At 38.1% G+C, this 17778-nt stretch overlaps 3 protein-coding genes across 3 annotated transcripts; 1 reads left to right on the forward strand and 2 right to left on the reverse strand.

Annotated features, from left to right (window-relative positions):
• Positions 1-4258: 4258 nt before the first annotated feature.
• Positions 4259-6602, reverse strand: LOC128862267 (probable asparagine synthetase [glutamine-hydrolyzing]). The gene has a single exon (XM_054100803.1). The coding sequence runs from the start codon at positions 6244-6246 to the stop codon at positions 4573-4575; it is 1674 nt and encodes a 557-aa protein (XP_053956778.1). The 5' UTR covers positions 6247-6602; the 3' UTR covers positions 4259-4572.
• A 6374-nt stretch (positions 6603-12976) lies between these two features.
• Positions 12977-15080, forward strand: LOC128862268 (all trans-polyprenyl-diphosphate synthase PDSS2). Its single transcript, XM_054100804.1, has 4 exons — positions 12977-13731; positions 13792-13981; positions 14042-14588; positions 14645-15080. The coding sequence occupies exons 1-4, from the start codon at positions 13412-13414 to the stop codon at positions 14914-14916; spliced, it is 1329 nt and encodes a 442-aa protein (XP_053956779.1). The 5' UTR covers positions 12977-13411; the 3' UTR covers positions 14917-15080.
• LOC128862269 (methyltransferase-like protein 22) lies at positions 14970-16140 on the reverse strand. The gene has a single exon (XM_054100805.1). It carries the CDS (start codon positions 15949-15951, stop codon positions 15091-15093), a length of 861 nt encoding a protein of 286 aa, XP_053956780.1. The 5' UTR covers positions 15952-16140; the 3' UTR covers positions 14970-15090.
• Positions 16141-17778: the final 1638 nt, after the last annotated feature.

The raw sequence follows: 17778 nt of genomic DNA on the forward strand, positions 1-17778 counted from the left end.
CCTCCTATTTGTGGTGTGCGTCCCGATATTGTTCCACAAATGGAGGGACCTGCAGTTTCAAGTCAACTTCGAACGGCAGATATTCTTTATGAGGAGCTTTTTCATGGCAGAAATACGCTCGGAGGTTTTCCATTGCCTGCCGAGAGGCGACCGCTATTAGAAAAAACGTTTTCTTTATTTTGATCTTCCACCAAGATTCGAACGTAGGTTCTCTCTGAATTCCGAATGGAAGTCACGCACCAACCCACTCGGCTACGGCGGTCAGTGAATGGATTAGTAATAGTTATTTTAAAATGTTTGGCTTTTAAATTAAACAAACTAGGAGCAGACACAAAAAAACAATAGAAGGACCACCAGAAACACTGACTGGGATAGATTTAGAAGTGTCAAAAGATTCAACAGCATGCTTACTGTCTCGCCTTTGATTGCAGTTTTCCTGAGACTAAACCAAAAGTCAAGGGAACTCTCAGCGCTTCTGAAATTCAGATTTTTCTTCGGAAAGATATATTTGAGTATACCCTGTTCGATATAGTGCAAAGAGCACTGAAGCTAACGAAGAGATAGTGTGCTTGGGTGGGTCTTAGCATAAGCCCCTCCAATATGGCTATCATTCTTTTCAGTAGAAGAAAATACTTATTGGAGCGAAATTACTACGAATGCGGTCGCAATGGAAATGGTCAGCGAAGTTAAATTTCTTGTTATAATCTAGGATGTCCAAGAAACTCGCCTCGCGAAGAATTATGTTGTGGATCTATTGCATGATATTTAGGTCAATGATAATCTACGAAGTGGTTGCGTGGGTATTGAGAACTACTCTGTTGATAGTACGGACAGCTCTAGCTACACGCGCAATCACATTCGTCTCATGTGGGTTCCAGGGATTAAAGGTACATACATACGTGAATGGTAAAGTAGATGAATTGGCTAGAGAGACTGCGGCCTCGAAACCAATTGAATCTGAGCCCTTCTTCTGTTACATGGGACAACATTCCATTAAGGCAGTGACGAGGTCAGGCTACGAGACGTAAGCAGACACAAACCTGTGGGTCTACGCTACGATAAGTCCTTACTATGAGAGTATAGTTAAAAGAGATTTAAACATCTAATAAACTTCTTACTAGCATTCCCAATACTGACAGCACAGCTATTTGCACAGGTTCCGGATACGGTCAACTACTCTTGTTTCTCGAATGCGATGCCATAGAAGAAAAAAGTAAATTACTCGGCCTTATACAACCCGACGACACATACACGCACCCAACTCAACTCCTTACTGAGTTTACTGAGAGTACTTGGTTTGGGTGAGGTATAGTGAAGAGAGGGCATAAAAGATCCTAAGGTCAAGGAGGAAATATTTATTTTTTTGTATTCAATTATATTCTAATATTTCCAATTCTAGGGAAATATTTTGAAGGTAAAAATAAATAAATATGCATGAAATCAAATGTTTCATATTTGTAAGGAGGTTTGCGGATCACTTCTTCTCCAATATGTGGAGTGGTCCTAAAGTAAGTTTGCGAAAGTTTGGCATTTCCTGCCGAACGGCGATCTTTTTTAAAGTTGGAGTCAAAACTTTCAATCCCAGTAATATTAAAAAATGCTCCACTTATTAAAAGTTGTGTAAGTTTGAATTGATGCAAACGCTCAGACTCTGAAAGAGGAGAAGAACGGCTTCTCTGTGTTCGAAAGATCAGTTGGCGTCACTTGGTGTTTCCAACTGGGTTAGCACGAGAAAAACCACTGGCGCGCTTTCTAAAAATCGGCCAAAACCGCTAATCGGTTATCGCGTCAATTAAGAAGTAGTATTAAAAAGTACAAAAAAACTTCCTAATAATGAAGTATTCATGACAGAAAAACATTATTGTACAGAAAATATATTTTTTCAGTTTTATTTACAATAAAATGCATTTTTTGTTTGGGCTGCAAACTTCCACTCTTTATATGTATGTTTATTTACTTCATCTATAATAAAGTTTAAATTAGATTTTGATAAAGAAAAATCTCTAGCAGAATAATTTGATAGAAAATTAAATTATTTCAAGGTTCTTAAAATTGGTGAATAAGAATCCGAATTTCATTTATCCCTTTACTAACCCACTGCTTTTCTTTTGCGCTTGTTTGGTCCAGCTTCCCTTCTATTTGTTGTGTGCGTCTTGATGATTTTTTTTAAATGGAATTACGTGCAGTTTTATAACGCCTCCGAAGAGCAGATGATTTTTTTATGAGGAGCCTCCTCATGGCAGAAACACATTCGAAGATTTACCATTGCCTGTCGAGATGCGACCGTTATCAGAGAACCCTTTTTCTATCATCTGGTGTTTCATGCTCAGGGTTTTGAGCCCGGATCCTACCGAATGGTAGTCACGCCCTAACCCATTCTGCTATGGCTATAAATGAATCATGAGCATGCCCTAAATACAGGAAATTCAACAGCAGGGGTCTGTGTGCAGCCAAAAACAAAAAATCTCTTTATTTCAAACATTCCGAAAAAATTAGAATTTATTCATATATTTTTTTATTTATAAACAGTTAAATGGTTTTAAAATACTTTGCAAACTAGTCAACCGCTGTGTAATTTACGAACAATACATAAATAATGTATTCATGAATTCAGAGCGCCTAGAAAAATATATAAAAATGTTTGTCTTTACATATTAAATCAAATACCGTTAATATTTTGTTAAAAATTCAAGCATGTTCGGAATAAAAGGCGTGACATCTTAGCGAACAAAAAAACGTTAAAAATCAACTGTGTTCGTAGTCACTTGAAACATGCCACTACGTTAAATTCTAATTCATTCAACTTCAAAGCCCAGAAAAAATCTGATCAAAACTTTGAAAGCATAGAAGAAAATATTTATTCAAAGTTTGAAGTATGGCATTATCCTTTTTTTGTTGTGGTATGAACTATATCTTTGTAAAAAAATAGTGGTGTGTTATAGGTATAGATATAGTGATAGCCGAAGTTATTCGCTCAATTTCGTTTTTGACCATAGCTGAAGGCTATGGCCTATGAAGGCCTAGTAATCTATCAAGGATGATAGAATACAAGGTTGCGCCCTCTGAATTCGCTGTGTCGCCAGGTTCCATGCATAAACATGTAATTTCCCTTCCTTTTGTTTGTTCTGAATTACAAAGGAGCCTAATGTCAGACTTGTCGAAATCGCGAAAAATAAAGTAACTGTTAGTCAATTCACCTTGGTAATCTATCATCCACCGGCCATGACCCCGGTGACATCAGTCAAGCAGCTGTTTCTTTCAAATTCGGTAAGAGCCGGTTAACGATCTGTTATTGGCCACACCTTCCGATGTGTGTATGTATATGGAATAATAGGTACCTCGGCGCGCTTGGCTACACAATGCAAATTGAAATACAACGATTCTGATTGAATATGTTCATGTGCATATACTATATAAAAATATTTAATGAAGAGACACAAATTGAACAAGAGACGCGAATGCAAAAGCGTGTTTTGTTACAAATTCAAAAAAAGAATTAAACCAAATTGATATACATACATAACTGTATACAGATGTGCCTATAAGTATAAGTACATATGCATATAATTTTGAGATTTATGTAAAATAAGACTGAAATAGTTTTCCAGTGGCTTTGTAGATATCAAAGAAATTCGAGGCAGGCGTACATCTTTCCCTTTATATTTTCCAGTTATACCAGTAGCTTCGATTATATAACATTATTAAATTTTATTCATTATAACATACTTTGCAAAAACCTCCCTTAAGCTCAAATTCAGGCTGCTGGACCACTGGAGGATTCCAGGTAATCAAAGACACAATAGATGTGTTGCTTACTTGTGTAACTACTGTGAGGTCGGCAAACAATTGCTCCGACAGCCAAGCGACAATTATGGTATTGGACTCGTTGTTGGTGTGCTCGAAATTTGTCGAGCGATGACTCCTTCTAAGCTCGATGACTCCTTCTAAGCTGAAAAAAGCCCCGGCTCTCGAGTTTTCAGAGTGTCTTTTCTGGACATTGTCTATTAGTTATCCATGCGGTGAGACTATGTATTGTGTGAGTCCTTTCTGCAGTAGCTGTCTATCTCTCCTCGGCTGTCCTACTCTCGCCGGGCTGCGATTCAGACACCTTAGCCCTTGCTTTTTTGCTACACCAGCGGATATAACCAGCTTAGGTATCAAACATTTGTCGACGAACATTTGACGACAATGCTAGAATTCCTCTGATGCTTCTAAAATTGTTCTATTTAATTCCATATAAGAGAAATAATGCCACACATATATTTATAGCAATTTATTTATAGGCAAAACTATAATCAGTACTAAATTTATATACAAAAAAGCCGGGTGTCTGCAAGTTAACAATATCTATAAAAGCGGCATATTCACGACGATAATATGCACACCAAACATATGTATGTATGTATGTATGTATGTATATTATATATGCATATATTGTATTTAAAATTACTTCAATTGTACTGCAAGTAAAAAACAAAATATTGTATAAACAAAACAATAGGAATTGCAGCCGCCACGACGTCTGTAGATAACGCTTGTTAGCGTTCAGTCTTCACTCTTTGCTCCTGCACCTCAGTGGTGTACTTGGTGAACTGCTTGTGCGCGTCCAGATGGATCTTCGGGGCAACCCCAATCCAAACGTGGCACCCAACGCTTCACGGTTTGCGCTGCTGCTTCGCCAGGGAATTGCTCCTCGAAAATTGTACGGTAATAGAAAGCTTCTTTCGTGGTCGGTGTGTTAATGGGGAAACGTTCGGGGGCTGTCGCGAATTGCTCATCAGTAATGTGTGAGGTCGCCACACGGCGTATGCTGTCAATCCATTCATAGCCCACGCCGTCGGAAAATTGCTCCTTTTGTCGCCACAGCACTTCGTTCGGCAGGTAATTGTTGGCGAATGTAGCACGTAGAATATGTTTCTCAACGCGATACTTTGCCTGATTACCCAAACAGTTGAGATCGCCTGGTATTTTATTATCCGGGCGTATTGACATCACATAGTTTACAAAGGATGTGTCGAGGAAGGGCACACGCAGTTCCAAGCCTTTGGCCATCGTCACTTTATTGGCACGCAGGCAGTCGGACACGTTGATTTGTTCGACACGCTTCACCAGCTCTTTGTGGAATTCTTCAGTATTTGGCGCCTTGAAGAAATATAAATATCCGCCGAATATTTCGTCAGCCCCTTCTCCAGATAGTATCATTTTAATGCCAGTACTTTTGATATAACGCGCCAGTATCAGCATTGGTAAACTACAGCGCACGGTTGTCACATCATATGTCTCCAAGTGGTAGATGATATCACGTATGCCGTCTAAAGCATCTTCTATTTCGAAAACTATTTCAGTATGATCACTGCCAATATAGTCAGCAACCAACTTCGCCGCCTTAAAATCAGGCGCATTGCACAGACCTACCGAAAAAGTTTTTAACCGATAGTTTGGATCACTTTCACGGCGTAGTTTTGTCGCAATCGAAGCTACTAGGCTGGAATCGACCCCGCCTGAAAGCAGCGCCCCAAAAGGCACATCGCACTGCAAATGTGAGCGCACAGCCGACTCGAATTTAGAGCGCAGTATTGACAAGTCCACTTCTTGTGTGGGTATATGTTCGATCCATGACTCCTTGAAATATTTCTTACGCTGCAGGTTATTTGATGGACCCACACGCAGTTCACCTGGTGTAAACAGTTCCAGTTTCGGACAAAACTCTACAAGGCATTTCATCTCTGAAGCAACCCATATATTACCATCTACATCCTCACCAATATACAACGGTATTATGCCGAAAGGATCACGCGCGATGAGTATATTTTTCGTGCGTTTATCGTAGAGCACAAAAGCAAACATACCAGTGATGTACTCCAACAGATGCTCGCCGTAGATCTCATACAATTCACCAATCACATTGCAATCACTTTTGGGCTTGTAATGTCCACGCTTCTTTGCTATTTCCGCTGATTGTTCAAGGTAGTTGTAAATTTCACCATTCGCCACCACCAGTGTATTGCCGCTTTCCGAAACTAATGGTTGATGACCAGTGTGTACGCATATAACCGCTAGACGTTCATGTATCAATACTACGCCGTCCTCGGGAAGCACCTTGACACCTGTGTCATCCGGACCGCGGTGTCGTTGCTTGCCACTTTGTCGGTAGGCTATTTCGCGCGCAGTATGCATGCTGCCGTGGTAAACTTTTGGCGCCAAGGGTTGGCCATCTCTTGAAAATATCGCAAATATGCCACACATTATACTTAATAAATCTTTTATTTTTAATTAACTTTGCTTTAATACAAACTATTGCAGAATTTCTTTAATTTAATATATTTGCTTAAAAAATTCCATATGTGCTTGGCGATATATCTGAAATACAATTGAAAAGCCGCCAACGTTTGCGTTGCCTTTTATAAACACGCTTATCATAGTGCTTGCCAGCAAGTGAGAGTGCTTCAAAGTGATTAACCATTTACTCTTATTGCGTCATGCGATTTTCGCACTCAGCACTTTATATTTTAAAAACTGTTTAGGTGCTCATTTATTTTCAGCCTTTTATACGTTTTTTGGTTGGGAAGAAAAATTAATTTCTCATCAGCAAACGACAGTGCTATCTAGTTCGCGTTAGTGATTAGGGCAAGTTCAAAGACATAACATTAGCTGATATAGATTTCACTTGCCTTTGTTTATATATATACATACATATATGTATACACTTGCTGCTATAAATATTAAAAATGTTTATTTACTCAAGTAGGCAAAATTGTTCGAATCGTGTGCTGGCTATCGCACACTCTATGTGCTCGCAACACGTGAACATCTGTGCCTTATAGAAAGAAAGAGGTAACATATGTAGATGTGTGCGTATATTCATAAGTTGATCAGTGAGAGGCGTGCGAGAACACAGAGCAATGTATACATGTACATAACAGTGAACCACATATTTCTTAAAAAAAAAAGTTCTACATTTAAAACTCTATTGATTTTTTATTCATATTTTGAGCAGAACATTTACTTACATAATATACGAGAATAAAAGGGACTATTTTTTACCTACAGATAGATGTTTTAAATCTAAGAATATACTATGATAGACAATACGTACATAGAGAATAGCACAATATATATATCTACCCGCGCGCACTTGTGTCTAACGATATAATAGGTAATTTTGTTAACGCAATGGTTGTATGTCGATTCGGCCATGTCTGTCCGTCCGCGCGCATAATACTCAAGTAAACATTATTATATGACTTCTGGTCCAAGGAAGATTGGTATTGAAAGTCGGTTAATTCTTATACACACCAAGTTTTTCATTGTGTCAGACTTAATCCAATAAAAGTAAAAAACACACACACACACAAAATATTGCGTGTAAGAACTGAGATGATCTGATTGATTTGGTGCGATGGGGTCTATGCCAGAGATACTGAGCTTCGTTTGATATCAAAATTGTGTGCAACATCTCAGATTTTGCTAGTATCTACATTTTCACTGATAGCCAGGCGGCGATAAAATACCTCAAAAAACAGTCGACAACCTGAAAGGTAGCCATGAAATGCTGCGCATCTCTTAACAAGATGGCTGAGTCATTTCGCCTAATGATAGCATGGGTTCCTGGCCATTGCGACATTGAGGGGAACTGCAGAGCCCATGAACTAGCGAGATTCGGTACCAAGTTGACTGAAGAGTATATGGACAGTGATATAGGTATACCTTTGCAAACATGTAGACTACGTATCCGCGAGGAAATTGTAAGAGTAGCGAATGAAAGATGGCGTAATGAATCCACTTGTAAAATCGCCCAACAGATGTGGCCGACTCTCAATGCTAAACGCACGGAACTTCTGCTAAGAAGAGATAAGCATGGTCTTGGCAAACTGACTCCAGTTATTACGGAGCACTGCCTAATCGGTAGGTACGCCCAGAAAATGGGTGTGCAAATAAATTACTTCTGCAGAAGTTGTCTATAAGAGGAAGAGACAAGCCCGCACTTTTCTTTGTCACTGTCCTGCTCTATCCAGACGTAGACTCGCCATTTTGGGCGGGCATTTCTTTAATGAATTAGAAGATCTCGGCTCTGTCGAAATTAAGGATCTTATGAAATTCTTCAAAAGTACACATTGATGTCAGGAGGGATAAGGGATAGTTCCCCACGCGGCATCACAATGGGCCATGAGCCTGAGAGTGTCCTACACTGGACAACCGCTTCAACCTAACCTAGCTTTAAGGCATACTGCGCGATGAAAGATAGTCACATGACCATGAGAAGAGATAAAAAAAAATCACCTGAATGCATATGGCATCTGAAAATGAAAAATTTTTAGAACATACAATATGTAAAATTACAAAGTAACCAAACAGTTTGACCGCTTTCCAATAACACCGCAATGATGATGCAATAAATGAAGCAAGTGCATGTGCACTGTCATTTTGAGAGTGCGGTTCGAAGCAAAAATTAATGGATTAAAAAAAGCTTTTTCCAGTTCTGCCATATGCATGCAAGAAGAAAAATCCACCTACCGCATTTTCCATAGCTTTCATGAAAATTAAATCTTCCTCTTTAATCTCATACGTTGACGATTATTCTATACTGGTTTCCGGCAATGAAGTCGGTGGCTTGTATTCAAAAGTGGACAATACGGGTTTTTCGAGTTTCATGTCCTAATTAAGCGCATCGTTTTTATGTTATGTCTATTCAACATCATAATTCAACTAGTGTTATCTATACTTTTGTTGTTGTCCTTATGTACATATTCACCTTCATCTTTGTTCTTATATCAAGTATTAAGATTTACCTTCATCTTTGCATTTATCCTTTTCTTCATCTACATATTCACCTTTAGCTTCATTCTTGTATTTCTTGAATTCAATATCAATAATAAAGCTTCCATTTCGGAAGCCTTTGTACTCCGTTCTCCCATTTGTATTAGTGTAATTTTTTGAATGGATTTTTTCGCTTTATATTAAACTAGTTTGAAATTTGATTAAATTTCTTTTCTCAAGCACCAATCTACCTTCTGAATGATATACAATTATTTGTACCATGAAATATAGTTTTGAAATAAAAGCTATGTGAAGAAAATGTCTTTGCTTAGACAAATGCGTTGGTGTGTTTGTTTGGTTAATAAACCAAAAACTCTAGAATATTCCACCAAACCAATTTGTATAAAGAAAAACTTCTCAAAACAGTCTTGACAGGTGACTGTCAATTTTGCACCTAATCTGGCATATGTGAACGAGGAGATTATTTTTTCTGGATTAATTGCCAATCACTGCATTTGTAGACGTACCTTTACTCGCTAAATCTGGGTTCTACCCAAATAATGATTGATCGAAACTGGTCGGAAGTTGTGAATTGTTTAAATTATAAAAAGAAGAAACGTTTTTAGTTTCATCCTGGTAAATGTTAATTAAAAACTTTACCTATTCGCATAAACTTTTGCACGCCTTAACCAATTTTCAGCAATTACTGTAATAAAAATCTGTTACCAATTATATGGTAGATAGGTGGGGTTATTAGCCGATTATGTGCCACATATTATCAAGATTTGTTGAGATAGCTTATTTTTTGCGCGAGAGATATCGCTGGCATGAACAGTCACAAATAAACACTGATAAATCCCATACAATTAATCCACATAAATATTTTTTCAACGCAATACTTACTTTTAATACTTTGTCTATAAATCGAAACATGCAAAGCCTTTAAGTACTCTACTGTTTGGCATTCCTACATACATACATGCATTCGTACATACATATGAATTTGTAAACCCATACATATACATATATGGTAAATGGCGCTTACATCATTTATTGGCTGTTTAGCCGAGTTCCTCGTCCAGTTTGTAATGTGCATGATGAAGTTGTTTCACATACATATGAAGAAACCTACAGTGTTACGTCGCCTCCGAACAGCAGCGCAGATGGTTTTTATAATAAGCTTTTTCCCCTCGAAGGTTTGCCATTACCGCCGAGGAGGAACCGCTATTAAAACAAAACAAAAATATTTTATGTAATTTTGTGTTTCGAGCCCGGGCCCCAACAAATGTTAGTCAAAAAAAAAAAAACTGCGGTTACACTGGCGGCATATATGTATGTATATACGTACATATATATATACTGCACACAAATTACCGCTATCAATAGCTTATAAGCTGTGCACTTATTATTAACCACTTCTCCATTCTGAAGTATTTGATTACATATTGTATAATCTGCACAGAGCGCTTGCTATCTTAAAATGGTTAGGCTGCGAAACCAAAGCCTTTATGCCGCCAGAGGAGACTCGCTAAGGCCCGCCAAGGTTCGACTGCTCATTTTGCAAGTTTTAAAATAGCCGATACGCCATGCACATGTACAGTAATCTGGACAATTCCAGACAATTTCTGAATTAATGTTACAACTTCCTTTAATTTGTTTTTTGGCAACCCAATTTCCAGCTAAGAAACCAAAGGACTAAGAAATAGCTTGAGAGCTCTCAAGATGTTAGAGCCCCGGAGCCATTCCAGTCAAAAAACCTCAAATAAGTAGCATCATTTTCTGGAGGTTTATTCGCACGCTTTACTCTACAACTCTCATGAGACAAGCGAAGAAGTGTTAAAAACAATGTCTACGATCGCCGTTTTTGTCTAGTTCAAAGGCTAAGTGTAATAAAAAATTCACTGAAATTATTTCATAAATGAATGTTTTTAATTTTCTTTACGTAATCTTAGCCAACAGCCAAACCTGAAATATTTTAGCTTTTTTATTCTAAAAATAGGTTCTTTTTGAAGTGAAACTTCTCAGGCGTCGTTGGCCGAGCGAGAATGGAGAGCAAAATTTCATAGTCGTGCAACGTTTTGGGCATTTTCGTTCAGTGGGAGAGAAAAAAGATTATAAGGTAGAGGAAATGGAGAGAGAGATATACCTTATATATATCTTAGATACGCTTTAGGCTATTTTTCCTGAGTTTTTCCTTGTGAGAAATAACACTGCCTACTTTTTGGCGCTTGCTTGTTGATGCAAACTTGAAGGAAATATATTTTTGGTGCCTACTTTTTGCCGTTATATTCCCTTGGTGCCTACTGTTTGAGGCGTTTTTTGGTCCCAACTTTTTTTGCGTTTTTGGTGCCTACTTTTTGGCACTTATTTCCGTTTCCTATCTAGTGCTTTCTTATAAAGTGCTATCCATTCCGGAGTCGGATTTATTGGTATTGCCTTGTGGTAATTTTTGCCGTTGCTGCGATCCTGGAATCGCTGCGTTTGTGCGGGTAATAAACGCTCGGAGTAGTGCGCGTTCTTGCCACGGTTTGTGTCCGGCGTTTACCTACACCGGTGGACCCTTCTCCGTTTTTTGTAAATTTTGTCTATTTTTATTTAGATATATCTCTTTCTCTTTCTCTCATTCTCTCTCTCCCTCTTTCTTTGCCTGCCTTGAAAGTTTCACTTCTGTTATGTGTACTACGCTACCCGCACTTTTTGTTCGGGTGTATTGGCGGAGGTCAGCTCACATAAGCCAGGTTATGCCTCTATTTGCGAAGCGATTATTTTGCAGTTACCTGCTGATTTATGCTGTAGTATTATCAGCTTTTCAGCTTGATTTATAGGTATGTTCATCCACATATATACATACATAAGTATGCAGTTAGTTGCGACGTGTTCCGGCTTTTGTGAGGAGGTACAGCTTGTACGAACTTGCTCTGTACTTGATATTCTTGTATGTTAATTATGATGCAGTTGCTGCTTTCGATTCGCCCCTTTTTTGCTCGCTAGAGAATTTCGCTGCTCGGCAAGTGAAAATAAGTGGAAGCAGGAGTTGTTGCTTTGTGCTTGTGAATGCTCTGCTATTGTTTTTGTAAAACTGTCCTGTGTAAATGCCAAATTAGCCTTGCAATGAACTATCGTATGCGAGCTGTCAGTTTCATGCGGAGAAATTATCGCCGATGTATTTTTTACGTTTAAATTTTATCTCTCAATTTTCATTCAAAACAAGATTCCGTACAAAGAATTACTTGTATTTTCGGGCAAAAAAAAAGGAAAATTTAAAAAATGTCAGTAAATCAATATATTTGCTACCTTTGTGCGCTAAAAATATTAAATAAGCTAATGGGGTTAGAAGAAATACTTCATTCCTAAATTTTTCTTTTGATTTTATAATGTTGACACCACAAAGCGGGCGTTCATTGCATGCGACAAACCTCATGCCATAAACCCCGCGATTTATCGCATGAGACCTGCAATGAGCGGTATCCACTCATATTATATCGACTGAGATTATTTGCATGCGATCAGCGTCTACATGTCGAGACAGCGGGTAAGAGTTAGACCAGTCTACATCTAAAGTCTGCGTGCACCTTACAAATATCTTTAAATTGATTAAAAACACAATATAAATTTATAATTGAAGACATATTTTATTTATTTATTCTTTCATTACATTCTTAAGTTACAAAAGCAAAAGAAAATAACAAGATTAGTCACTTATATAACGGTAAGTAATTCTGTAGCAACATTTATACCACATGTGTTTCGAACCGTTGGGAGAACCATAGTCACATTTAAATGTTGCTTTGTGTTAAAAACTTTTTAATGGCTTAAAAGAATTACGCTACGTTTTTTGGATTATAGAATATACAGAACATATATAGGTATACTAAGTATTTTTGACCCATTTTTTCATCCGGGTCATGGACTAGCAAATTACGGTAATAACCAATAGTATAATTAAAATAATTATTGATAAACAGACTGCTTTAAGGCAGAATTTAATTTATTTATGTAAGTTTATTTTCGAAATTTACAAGTAAATACATCTTTAAAACCGATTTTAATCTATTGAACTCTTAATTTCTCTTGCTAGTAGTCAAAATTAAAAATTGTTTGAATCCTTAGGTAATTCACTAAACCGTGCCCCAATATTTTTTATTTGCTATACCACTACTACCTTGTTGATGTGTCTTGCAACATTCTATAACAAACTGTGAGCAGCCCAAGTTGGTGTTGATAAATATATGAAATTTCTCCGAAATCTCGTAAAAAATATAAATTAATAAACCCAACAGAACGGCAACCTATCAATCAGCTGACTTGTTTGTTTTGTTTTTTGTTTAAAAATGCGCTATAAATTTCAACAAACCGGTTTCGGTTGTAAAGAATGTGTAAAAGGTGTGTGATACCAATTCGTGTAAAGACTCACAAGACAAAGCATCAAGTAAACAAACCGAATTTCTCAACAAAAAGGCAACAGATTGATTGCGTGTGCTGTCTTTCTAACTAACAGCAACGACGACTTGAGTTTCACTTCGCAGCAAGTTAAGTTGACGCATAGTCGTTGAAGAAAATTTAAAGTAAACTGGCACAAAGAGGTTATGCTAAAAGTATAATTTCTTGAGTTAATCCTTAACTTTTAGGCGAAAAAAAATATATATAGTGCAAAATGTGGAAACGTATATCTATCCAAACAGGCCTCCTACAGGTTGGCAGAGGCAAATATCAGTTTCGCTTGCGCTCTTTGGCACCTGCTTTCACTTTAACTTTTACACAACCCAATTTACGTGCATTAACGTCAACGTCAGCAGCGAAGCCAACGCCTCCGAAACATGACTGGAATCGTGCTGTCAGCGAGGCAGAACGTATTGTAGGCTACCCCACCTCATTCCTCAGTTTACGATGGCTTTTGAGTGATGAAATCGCTAATGTAGCTTTACATCTGCGGAAACTAGTGGGTAGCAATCATCCTCTACTTAAGACGGCAAAGTAATTATGCTCAAACCATATTATATTGGTTTAATCTTATTATTTTTTGTGTACTTCCAGGCATTTACTTTATAATGGTAAAAACACAATGCAAGCCTGGGGCCTAATTGTGCTTTTGATATCAAAGGCCGCTGGTCATGCACCTTCAGTACCAGATATGGAGCAAGATAAAAGCGCCGGAGTGCTGCATTCCCAACGCGCTTTGGCTGAAGTCACAGAAATGATTCGAATCTCCCATTTGGTGCACAATGTGAGATGATGATTTGATAATATTGCATATAATTTATTATTTACATATATGCAATTACAGAGCTTGGTAAATTTGCAACCTTCATCAGAGGCGGGGAAGGATACAGCCTCTTATGAAGACATGGCATTTGGTAACAAAATCGGTTTACTCACTGGGGACTATCTACTTGGTCACTCAAGCGCTGAATTAGCTAACCTACGCAATCAAGAAGTGGTGGAGTTAATTTCCTCCGCAGTTCGTGATTTTTCGGAGTCGCAATTCATTGGAGAGCGTGACGAACAAAATAATCCATTACCAAAAAAACCTGGAACTGAAACACCTAAAGCCAATGGCACAACAACAACAGAAAGCATAGATTTCGACGTGAATGATGTTATGATACCTATGAATATCTCTAAAGTTATGGGCATTCCAGAAAAGGAATGGGAATGTCGAAATATATTAAACGCAGGCAGTCTGCTTGGTAAAGCATGTCAGGGTGCTCTAAAATTGGCCGGGCAAAGCGAAGATATGCAACGACAAGCATATCTTTTTGGCAAGCATTTGTCGTTGGCATGGCAGGCATGTTTAGATGCCGAGCCCTTTCAGAGTAGTACACTACCGATGGGTAATAAATTTTTGTTCCATCTAATACATACATTTTATGACTTATATCACTTTCAGATACCACATTTAGTCTGGTAAGCGCGCCAGTTCTATTTCATCTTGAATACGACCCTTCACTGTATGAGGAAATTGAAAAAGGGCGAGTATCAGTAGAAAATATCGACTACGCCAAGATACACAAATCAATTCAAGCTGGGCCGGGTCTGGAAAAGACCAAAGCTTTACAGCGCAAACACACGACGGCAGCAATGGAAGTTTTAAAAAAATTCCCTCCTACTGATGCACGCACAGCTTTGGAAAACATTATTCTAGCAATGCAGGACTTGTAATTAGAGATAAAAATGCACAAAACAATTTAACCGATAACAAATAAAGTCGGATATTTAGTTTTTGTACTGTCTTATATAATATTTATTTAACCTCTTCGGTTATTGGCTCATTACAATTGTTGTTTTTTTACTCTATGTTAAGCAAATATATACTTAATTTTCTATTTTCTTTGTTCATTTTATATGCACTACTTTTATCAGTACGAGATGTCTGCGACGATCATAATCGAAATATTGTGGAAAATCTGTTTCAATATATTCAAACAACCACGGTTTATTCAGTGTTTGCTTCAAGAAATATTCGAACATTGGCGCCACCGTGTCCATCTCCGACAGTGTAAAAACATATCGCTTTTCTAGTGCTATATAAGCTGTTTTATCTTTTCCTGATAATTTTCCGCGCTCAAACAAAACATCTAAAACACGTATAAATGCATTGGTTAGGTCATCATCATAAATAACATCAGCTGCAACCACCACATCACAAATATCAATAGCCTCCAAAAGTGCAGGATAATATTCTTGTACAGGCTTTAGAAAATCAAATTCCAACACATCTATGTTATTAGGTTTGTGAAGCAGTACTAAATTGTGTTTTATGTTTTCGCGTATTAAGTCTAAAATACCGCCAACATTCACATCTGTGCATACCACCTTTTTCGCATAGATCGCTGCAGCAATACTTGTTAAACCAACACCAGCACCCAGTTCAAGCACAACCTTGTCACGAAATTCATTTCTTTTATGAAAAATATAATCAGCTAATAGCAATGCACCACGCCAAACTTGCAGCCCTACCAAACGCAATTCGGTAGCTTCAGAATGTTCAATCTTAATCAACCCTCCTGGACCAGAAACTGATTTTCGTCGCACAACTAAGTCACCATCCTCGTCGGAAATGACTCCATTATAAGCTGTTGTATCATCATCTTCTGGCGGATATTTAAATTGGAATTTGGACAATACTCTACCGTTGTCAGCCTTGACTGGGTTGTAGTTGGTCTCCTCATAGATTTCACTGGTCACTTTGTACATTCTTCTTCGTACCACTAACTACCTTATATAATAATCTGTGCTTTCACTACCGCAAGCCCTTATTAAATGACAAAAAAGTATATTTTTTGATTTTGCACATTATATTTAATGCCCCGGTACTGATTTGCTGTGTTTTCGTTATAAATAACTCTGAACTTGGCAATCAATCAGAGTTGTTCGCATAGTTTTGGAAATGTGCAAAGTATATCGACTTAATCGATTTCTTATTCAGAATTCGAACAGCTTATCATCACACCGTTTACGGAGCCTTCGCAAAATAGTTACACTATTGCTCGCGGTTTAGAGAAGTCTGACGTCAGATCCCTTTCCAATAGAAAACAAACAAAAGAAGGAGAATAAATTGCATGATTGTGAAAATTCAATGAATGTGAATTCAGTTAAGTTAGACGAAGTGCCGTGTGCTAAATTGTGAAAGCAGTTTTTCTGCGTTTTTAGGCGGAAGACGCCGTAACAAGAAAGTGTGTTTGGGTGCGTATAATATCTTGTGTTTGACTGTTTCCATTCGCCTACTTTTCCTCTTCACAAACAAGTAATTCCCTTCTTTTTGTTTGTTTATTCATGGGCTCTGACGACACGGACGAAGCATCAGTGGTTTGTGGGACATGCTCCAACTACCGCTACGCCTCTTCTATTCACCACTTCTCTGCTCGACTAACTTGACGAAAAATGTGCATGCGAAAGCAACAAAAAAAGGCGCTTCTATTCGCCGCTTCTCTGCTGGCTTAACTTGCCAAAAACTTTGCGTGTGAACGCAATAACAAAGTTATCGAGTAAGATTTGCCGCTAGCGATGGTTATACCTCATTAAACTGGTATAACTCATTATCTTACAAACACATGTAATTTAAGGCAATCTAGTCCAGCGTTACCAAGATATGTTTATTTATACCAGTTGCTTTATCTATTCGTCACTTGCTAACGCATAGCAAAATAAGAGGTCTATTATAACATTCCTTTTCCTCGGTTACTGTCTACCATGGAACCGCTTTAATATTTTTTCAAGGTGGAGCCGTGTTTATGTCTATTGACACAACATGTTCCTAGGTTCCTTTTCTGTGGGTGTATGGAGAGTATACCATCGATAGTATACTCTTCTCACCATGCGTTCATAAGTGGTTCTGGAGCAAGTGAAACTTCGCAATATGTGTAATAGTCCGAAAATGTCCGGTGAGTATCTGAGTTAGATATTAGTCGATACGCAAGGTTCCCTTTTTATCTGCCCTTTGAGATTTTACTCTTCCCATCTTCTTTGGCATTCGACCATCAATGCGCTCTTTCTGTACCTTTTTCTGCTACTGTAGTTTTCACTCCTTAAACTCCATATAGATGATACAGCTTCATCGCATGGTTTCGAACTGGTATCTTTTTGGCGCATCGTATATTGCGTCGCCCGATTTCGTTCTATAAGCGCATGCGGTGCGTTGCTTACTGCATTTATGGATACGGACCAACTCTCGCATATGACTACATATGTTTGGCCTCAGCCCATATCGCAGCTGTGTATAATACCATAGAGTCGGTCACAGTTGATATACGTCGTTTCCTTGGCAGCCGCTGCTTTAAAATCAACTGCTGTCAAATATTGCCATGACTCTGAGATATATAGTCACCTTCTGTGAAAATATTTCGTGCCCATCAACCATACTCCTCATAGCCCTTTTTTGCCGTGCCTCGTGAATTTATAGGCACCGCCTCCGTTTTCAAGATTGCTAGCTGCAGGCCCGCATTACATTGGGGGGTTTGATGGTGCTCTGATAATATCCGAGGAGGCTTAGATGTTCCGATTGTGAGCTTGATGAAGGCACCG

The sequence above is a fragment of the Anastrepha ludens genome, chromosome 4 (genome assembly GCF_028408465.1).
Source record: "Anastrepha ludens isolate Willacy chromosome 4, idAnaLude1.1, whole genome shotgun sequence".
Lineage (NCBI taxonomy): Eukaryota > Metazoa > Arthropoda > Insecta > Diptera > Tephritidae > Anastrepha > Anastrepha ludens.

Coding starts and splice junctions, on each gene's coding strand:
- LOC128862267 (XM_054100803.1), bottom strand. CDS start 6,246: ATGTGTGGCATATTTGCGATATTTTCAAGAGATGGCCAACCCTTGGCG.
- LOC128862268 (XM_054100804.1), top strand. CDS start 13,412: ATGTGGAAACGTATATCTATCCAAACAGGCCTCCTACAGGTTGGCAGA. Junction 13,732..13,791: donor CCTCTACTTAAGACGGCAAA/GTAATTATGCTC, acceptor GTGTACTTCCAG/GCATTTACTTTATAATGGTA. Junction 13,982..14,041: donor TCTCCCATTTGGTGCACAAT/GTGAGATGATGA, acceptor ATGCAATTACAG/AGCTTGGTAAATTTGCAACC.
- LOC128862269 (XM_054100805.1), bottom strand. CDS start 15,951: ATGTACAAAGTGACCAGTGAAATCTATGAGGAGACCAACTACAACCCA.